Consider the following 8,129-nt stretch of genomic DNA (forward strand, 5'->3'; position numbering starts at 1 on the left):
CAAATCCCAGACCTGGTGATTTGAAAACCTTAGGTGACTACCCAAGATCCCAGGAAGAAAATGGAGAAGGGAATATCACTGGCCATTCTCCCTGGGGGATGATTTTTCACTTTCCCTCTCATTGGCTCTGTCTTGAGCGAGTGAGCGAGTGCCTGCGTCCTAAGGCAAAAACCCCTTAAAATTTTTTTAAAGAATCATTTTGTTGGGAACCAGCAGTTAGCGTAATGGCTATGTCGCTGGAGTCCCACATAGTTGACTGTGGTTCGCGTCCCGGACCTGGTGGTTTAAAACGCCGGGCGCGTGTGCGTGCATACCCAATATCCCTAGAGGAGAATGGAGGAGAAGGGCTTATGCGTTCGCCAGAAAGAGAGAGACAGAGAGATAGAAAATGAGAAATCACCCCCTAGGGGGGATGGCCACGCCGCAATCCCTTCTCCATTCTCCTCTCAGGATCTTGGACACGCATGCACACGCACCTGGCGTGAGTTTAAGCCATCGAGTCAAGGATCTGAACTGCAGTCGACTACATGGGAATTCAGCGACATAGCCATTATGCCAACAGCTGGTCCCTATTTTGAGTTAATTTTTGTATAAAAGATGACATTTAGAACAAGGCTTTTTCTTCTCATGTGGATGTCTAATTGTTTTGACCCATTTCTTAAAAAGACTACCCTTTCTTCACTAAACTGCACTTGCATCTTTGTCAAAAACCTATTGGCTATATTCCTCTGGGTCTATATCTGGATTTTCTATTCCATTACGTGATTTGTATGTCTATCTCTTAGCCATATTATTAGCCTGATTATGATAGCTTTACATTGTCTTACACTGGATATTATGAATTTTCTAATAAGAAAAAATCTATCAAAAAAAAATTCTGGACTGGGGACCAGCAGGTGGTGTAGTGGTTAAGGTGATGGACCACTCCCACATGGCCAACCACAGTTCAAATCCCACACCTGGTGGTTTGCTTTCTCGCTTTCCCTCTCTCTCTGGTCAAATTAAAATAAATGAATAGGAGCTGGCAGGTGGCATGGTGGTTAAAGGTGCTGGACTCCCATATGGCTGACCACAGTTCAAGTCCCAGACCTGGAGGCTTGCTTTCTAACTCTCTCTCTCTGATCAAACTGGAAAATAATGATGATAATAATAATAAAGTTAAATAAAATAAAAAATAAAATAAATGAATAAATGAAAATTTAATTTTAAAAAATTTCAGGACTGTAGCCTATTTTTTAGGACCACAACTACCACTGCTTCCTCATCCAGAAGGGTTTAATTCAGCCCTTGCTCCACCTTAAAACTCTTCCCTTGTGTCTTCCTGAGACCTATAGCAATTTTCATCTTGTCTGTGCTGCCAGTTCACCTCTGCACCAAAAGAAGAAAGCAGAGTACCTGACTGACTTGGCTTACATGTGAACTTTGTATTTTCAAAAAGTAGTCATTTTCTCTAGAAAGGAACACTCAACTTCTTTGAATGGGGTTATTACACTAGAGGTACCCTTCCACATAAAAAACCCTAAGGTCAACAAACTGAAGCACAGAAGTAAACATGGTTAATAACACCATCCCACCCCAAAACACAAAGAGTGGTGGCAAAATCATGATCTTCACTGGTCTTTATTGAAAGAGGTGTGTCAGGGGTTAAGCAGGTGGGTTCAAGCAGAAGCAAGTATAAAAGTATCAAATATAAAGTGCTAGCACTGGGGAGTGTGCAAGGTTGGGCTGTGGCCCAGAGGGACCTTGGGGATGAAGGGCTAAGGACTGGCCTGCAAGGGAACCTAGGCCTGGGGAGTCTGTGCAGGACCCTTGGCAGGGAGTGGAAGTGGCTTTGATGGGGCCCAACCCTGAGCCTTGAAGTAGGAGACCAGTTGTGCAGGCACTTCAGCAAGCACAGTCTGCGCCAATGCCTCCCGAGGGGCCTGCCAAGAGAAGGCCAAGGTTACTGGTGGCCCAGAATAGCTGCCCAAAGTCTACATTTCACATCCAAGAAAGGATACAAAACTCAACACCCAAGCCTGCTCCGGACTTAAATGAAAGGGTGAATATCCTCCGTGCCACAACCCCACTCACAGAAGGGGGAGGTGGAAGGGTTAACTACCGTATCTGGTCAGTCCCCAAATCTCCCCTCACTCACATTCTGGAATCGGCGATAGGGCACAAACTGCACTATGTCACGGACAGCTGCCTCTCCAGAGCGTGTACGCAGAGGTCCTCCATCAGCATCCAGTTGCTCCATGGCCTCGAAGTCGGCACCGCCCACACCCACGATGATCACTGACATGGGCAGGTTTGAGGCACGAACCACAGCCTCACGTGTTGCCTCCACATCTGTCACGGCCCCATCAGTGAGCAGCAACAGCACGAAGTATTGCTGGAGAGAAGCCTGTTTATGTACTGAGAAAGATCCAACCCTCTCCAACATCTCAGTCACACATTCCTACACTGACAAGAAGCCCTTGACCACCCCATTGCCACTAGTGCCCATGACACTCACTGAAGCAGTCCTTTGATGTGCAGCCTGGGCAGCAAACCTGGCCACGTGGTTGATAATGGGTGCAAAGTTGGTAGGGCCATACAGACGAACTTGAGGCAGGGCTTGGCGGTAGGCATCCACAATGCCCTGGATGCCTGCAGAGAAGGAGGGCAAACAACACTGTCGAGTCCCAGACCACTCAGGACTAGACCATCTGGAATCAACTCATTGTGGCCCAGGGGATTAGGAACCTGGTTATATGCCAGTTCATTTCTGTAACCCAAGATACTTGATCCTAAAATGAGGAAACTAAGGCTCAAAGAGAAGAAAGGATTTTCCCTAAATCACAGTTTTAATTGAAACTCAGGGGGATTCCCCAGGAAAAATCTAGAACAATGTAAGCATCAGATTATAACCTACTTATCAAAATAATGAATTATAGGGACCAGCAGTTAGCATAATGGCTATGTCACTGAACTCCCATGTAGTCGACTGCGGTTCACGTCCCAGACCCAGTGGCTTAAAACTCACACCGGGTGCATGTGCGTGCGTGCCCAAGATCCCGAGAGAATGGAGGAGAAGGGATTGCGGCGTGGCCATCCCCCCTGGGGGGTGATTTCTCGCTTTCTGTCTCTCTGTCTGTCTGGCGAGCGCATGTACCCTAGAGCAAAAACCTCTCCAAAAAAAGAATTATAATCCACTTAATAAAAATACATACAGATATTAAATAATTACGGGGGAAGGAAATGTACATATAAAAGAAGAAATTACAAAATCATTTGACCATCATAGATATAACTGACCCAGGACCAGCGGGTGGCATGGTATTAAAGTGTTAGACTCCCACATAACTAACCACAGTTTGAGTCCCAGAACTGGAGGCTTGCCCTCTCTTTCTTTCTCTCCATCTCACTCTGATGAACACGTGTACCTTGAATCAAAATTTTTTAATTAATGGGTCTAGCAGGTGGTGTGATGTTTAAGCCACTGCATTCCCACATGGCCAACCACGGTTTAGGTCCTAGACCTGGCAGCTTGCTTTCTAACTTTCTCTCTCTTGCACATGCACCTGCCCTGTAGCAAAAATTTAAAACTAATGGTGGGACCAGCAGTTAGCGTAATGGCTATGTCGCTGGACATCCATGTAGTTGACTATGGTTCGAGTCCTGGACCCAGTGGCTTAAACTCATGCTGGGTGCGTATACGTGCGTGCCCAAGATCCCGAGAGGAGAATGGAGAAGGGTTTGTGGTGTGGCCCCCCCCCCAGGGGGGTGTGATTTCTCGCTTTCTGTCTCTCTCTCTCTGTCTTTCTGGTGAGCACATGTGCCCTATAGCAAAAACCTCTCCCCCCGCAAACAAACAAACAAAAACTAATAGTAAAATTAAATAATTCTTTTGAAACATTTAAAAAATAATGTTGATAAATAAAATTAATTCTTAAAAAAATAACTGATTCGTGCATGGATTAACAATGGATATAACAACTAAAGGGTGAAAATTATTGAGTAATTTGGTATATGTATAGCTTTAAAGTATCTTCACAAAAAATATTTGTCAATTACAAAGGGAAAAGCAGGTTGAACATTCCTAATTCAAAAATCTGAAATATTCCCAAATACAAAACTTCTTGAGAGCCAATATAAGGGTACAAGTGGAAAATTTCCACTCACCTTAGTGGTAATTCCTGCCAACAATGTTTAATCTAAATCTAATCCTGAGGCTATCCCAGGTAAACCCAAACTGAGAGACAGCTAAAAATTACCTGGCACGGGACCAGCAGTTAGCGTAATGGCTATGTCGCTGGACTCCCACGTAGTCGACTGCGGTTCGAGTCCCAGACCTGGTGGCTTAAAACTCACGCTGGGCACATGTCCGTGCGTGCCCAAGATCCTGAGAGGAGTATGGGGGAGAAGGGATTGCGGCGTGGCCATCGCCCCAGGGGTGATTTCTAGCTTCCTGTCTCTCTGTCTGTCTCTGGCGACCGCACGCGCCCTAGAGCAAAAACTTCTCAAAAATAAACAAATAAAATAAATAAAAATAAAAAATAAAAACTACCCGGCTCAGGGACCAGCAGTTAGCATAATGGCTGTGTCGCTGGACTCCCATGTAGTGGACCATGGTTCGAGTCCTGGACCTGGTGGCTTAAACTCATGACAGGTGTGTGTGCATGCATGCCCAAGATCACAGGAAGAGAATGGAGAAAAGGAAGGGACTGCGGTGTGGCCATCCCCCCGGGGGGCTGATTTCTCACTTTCTGTCTCTCTGTCTCCCTGTCTTTCTGGTGAGCACGTGTGTGTTGTAGCAATAATCTCTCTCTCAAAAAAAAAAAAAAAAAAAAAAAAAAAAGAATCAATCAATCAATGAAAGGTGTGAACTCTTCCAGATAAAAAGATATGACAATTGAATACAATGTGTGATCTGAGATTTTTTTTTTTTTTTTGAGAGAGAGATTTTTGCTGTAAGGCACGTACACTCTCTGGAGAGAGAATGAGAGACAGAGATATAGAAAGTAAAAAAATCTCTGCCCGGGAGGATGGCCATGCCACAACTCCTTCTCCATTCTCCTGTCGGGATTTTGGGCACACAGGCACATGCGCCTGGCATGAATTTCAAGTTGCTGGGTCTGGGACTCAAATTATGGTTAACTATGTGAGAATCCAGTGACATAACTATTACAACACCTGCTGGTCCCTTAAGAAATTTCTTTTGCTATAAAAGACATTAGGACAATTGAAAAAATCCAAATAAATACTGTAGACTGGATAATAGTATTCTACTGATGCTAATTTCCTAATTCTGACAACTGTACTGTGCTTATATAAGAGAATATCCATGATTTTAGGAAACACACATCTTAGTATTTATAGGGGATAAACGGCCATGTAGATGATGATATAAGTACAAAAAGTCAGTGGGGGTCACAGGGGCACTTGAGGTAGGGCTATTTACTACAACATGTTCAAACATTTCAGGGGAAAAAGAAACGAATTAAAACGAAGGGCCAGAGACCAGCATTTAATGTAATGGCTATATCGCTGGACTCCCACGTAGTCGACCGTGGTTTGTGTCCTGGACCTGGTGGCTTAAAACTCACACCGGGCGTGTGTTTGTGCGTGCCCAAGATCCCGAGAGGAGAATGGAAGAGAAGGGATTGCGACGTGGCCATCCCCCCTGGGGGGTGATTTCTTGCTTTCTGTCTCTCTGTCTTTGTCTGTCTGGCGAGCACACACGCCCTGTAGTGAAAACCTCTTAAAAAAAAAAGGAAAAAGAAAAAGAAAAAGAAACACACACACACACACACACACACACATACACACACACACACAAAAACGAAGGGCCAGCAGGTGGAGTGGTGCTTAAAGGTGCTGGATTCCTACATGGCTGACCATGGTTCAAGTTCCAGACCTGACAGCTTGTTTTCTCATTTTCCCTTTCTTTCTCTGTCTCTCTCTAGTCAAATTAAAATATAACACAACAAATGGAATTAAATAAATAATTTTTTAAAATGTTATTGTTTGGGGAACCAGCAGTTAGAGTAATGGCTATGCCGCTGGACTCCCACGTAGTCGACCGCGGTTCGCATCCTGGACCCGGTGGCTTAAAACTCACGCCGGGTGCGTGTGTGTGCGTGCCCAAGATCCCGAGAGGAGAATGGAGGAGAAGGGATTGCGGCGTGACCATCCCCCCTGGGGGGTGATTTCTCGCTTTCTGTCTCTATGTCTCTCTCTGTCTGTCTGGCGAGTGCACGCGCCCTATAGCGAAAATCTCTCTCTCAAAAAAAAAAAAGTTATTGTTTGGGTTATAATCTGGGTAAAGATAAATAGCAGTCCATATGACTCAGGCCCTAACACTTGAGTGCCAATGATCTCTTTCCCATGACTATTCTTGCCATTTTCCTCTGAGTCTGAATTTGTTTCAAAATACAAAGTTTATGGGAACAGCAGATGGCCTAATGGCTACATCGCTGGACTCCCATGTAGTTGATCACTGTTTGAGTTCCAGACCTGGTGGCTTAAAACTCACGCCGGGTGCGTGTGTGTGCGTGCCCAAGATCCCGAGAGAAGAATGGAGGAGAAGGGATTGTGGCGTGGCCATACCCCCTGGGAGGTGATTTCTTGCTTTCTGTCTCTTTGTCTTTCTTTCTGGTGAGTGCACTGCCGTATAGTAAAAACTTCTCCCTCCCAACAACGAAAAAAAAAAGTTTAAAGAAAAATTTAAAAACCTAGGTCAGATCAAATTTTCTACTTCACTTTGCTGTTCACCTAGGAGTGCTGTGGAGCAACAAAATTTGGCCCTAGGCAAAAGGGCTTGGGGGGCTCTGGCAAAAAGCACCTGGCAGGGTGGTACCAATGTTAATACTGATACCCGAGTAAGTACCTGTTGCTCTTAGGCAAATGTAGTTACATTTTTGTTTGTTTTTTAGTTTTTTGCTATAGGGCACGTGTGCTCACCAGAGAGACACAGAAAGAGAGGGACAGTGAGAAATCCCCCTCCACCGCCACCCTGAAGATGACCACACCACAATCCCTTCGCTTCCACTCTCCTCCTGGGATTTTGGGCACACACGCACACATGACAGGCATGTTTTTTGAGTGGCCAGGTCTAGGACTCAACTGTGCAGATGTGGGATCCAGATGCCTTAACTTCCATACCACTTACTGACCCAATGGCTACCATTTTTTAGACAGTACTTACTACGTGCCAGGCTTACTACTTCTAGTTTACTGCTTTACTTGTATTTTCTCCCTGACTACTCTTGCAATATTTATTTAGCCTTATTACAAAAACAAAGCACACAGAGTCTAAGCAACTTGTCCCAAAAGTCACGTGATTAGCAAGTGGCAAGATGAAGATTTGATTCCAAAGAACTAACTTTAAAATCTATTCCTCTAAAAAAAAAAAAAATCTATTCCTCTGGACAATCTTATCTGCCCATATAGGCTCTTCCTTCTAGGTGTGGACAGACATGCCTTACACAGGGGATTGGGGGACGTTACCTGCACAGTAGGGGTTACTGGGGTTGAAGTTCAAGGCAAATTCATGCGAGACCTGAGGGCAAGAATGAAAAGTGAGGTTCCTCTCTTATGACCCCCTTTCTGTTAAGAAAAAGGGATCTATGATATGTGCCAAGATTTCTATAGAAGCTATTTGGTCCTAGATACTTGTTGTATACATGCAAGTATACATCTTTGCATCCTCCCTTAAAGCTGGGTACCAGGCAGCACATTACGTTCATTATATATATTCCCCAAAATCAGAACTCTGAAACTGAAAATAGGTGGGGGAAAGGAAGAGAGAGCTCACCTGCCAGTCAGGGGGCACTTGGGCCCCAAATCCAAATGCTGGAAACAGCTTGTCCCTGTGGGAAGACAGTGAGTTGGGGAACAGGAAATTAGGAGACTAGCCCAGAGGGTGAAGCATTGGCAGGGAGTTGGGGTGGCTAGAGAAACAGTTACTCACGAGTCATAGTCCTGAACCACACTGCCCACACTCCATAACGCTGTCAGGTACTCATTGACCCCTGTTGGACTCAGGTAGTGCAAAGAGTCAGGTGAGGAGGGATCTCCATTGGAGCCGGTGAAGTCCACACCCACCTGGAAGATGGCAAGGAAGGGAGATGAAGGCTACCTTAAGCCTCATATCTATTCTCTTT

General features: G+C 45.0%; 1 protein-coding gene across 1 annotated transcript in view; it reads right to left on the minus strand.

The window, feature by feature from the left end:
* Positions 1–1,601: 1,601 nt before the first annotated feature.
* CPNE1 (copine 1) overlaps positions 1,602–8,129 on the minus strand; it is a gene marked incomplete in the record, with an annotated part of 48,813 nt that continues 42,285 nt past the window's right edge. Inside the window, 6 exon segments of the mRNA XM_027770162.1 lie at positions 1,602–1,922; positions 2,138–2,374; positions 2,498–2,631; positions 7,474–7,525; positions 7,781–7,835; positions 7,937–8,070. Of these exon segments, the coding sequence (XP_027625963.1) occupies positions 1,782–1,922; positions 2,138–2,374; positions 2,498–2,631; positions 7,474–7,525; positions 7,781–7,835; positions 7,937–8,070 (753 nt within the window).

The sequence above is a fragment of the Tupaia chinensis genome, unplaced genomic scaffold (assembly GCF_000334495.1).
Source record: "Tupaia chinensis unplaced genomic scaffold, TupChi_1.0 Scaffold000115_1, whole genome shotgun sequence".
Classification (NCBI taxonomy): Eukaryota; Metazoa; Chordata; class Mammalia; order Scandentia; family Tupaiidae; genus Tupaia; species Tupaia belangeri.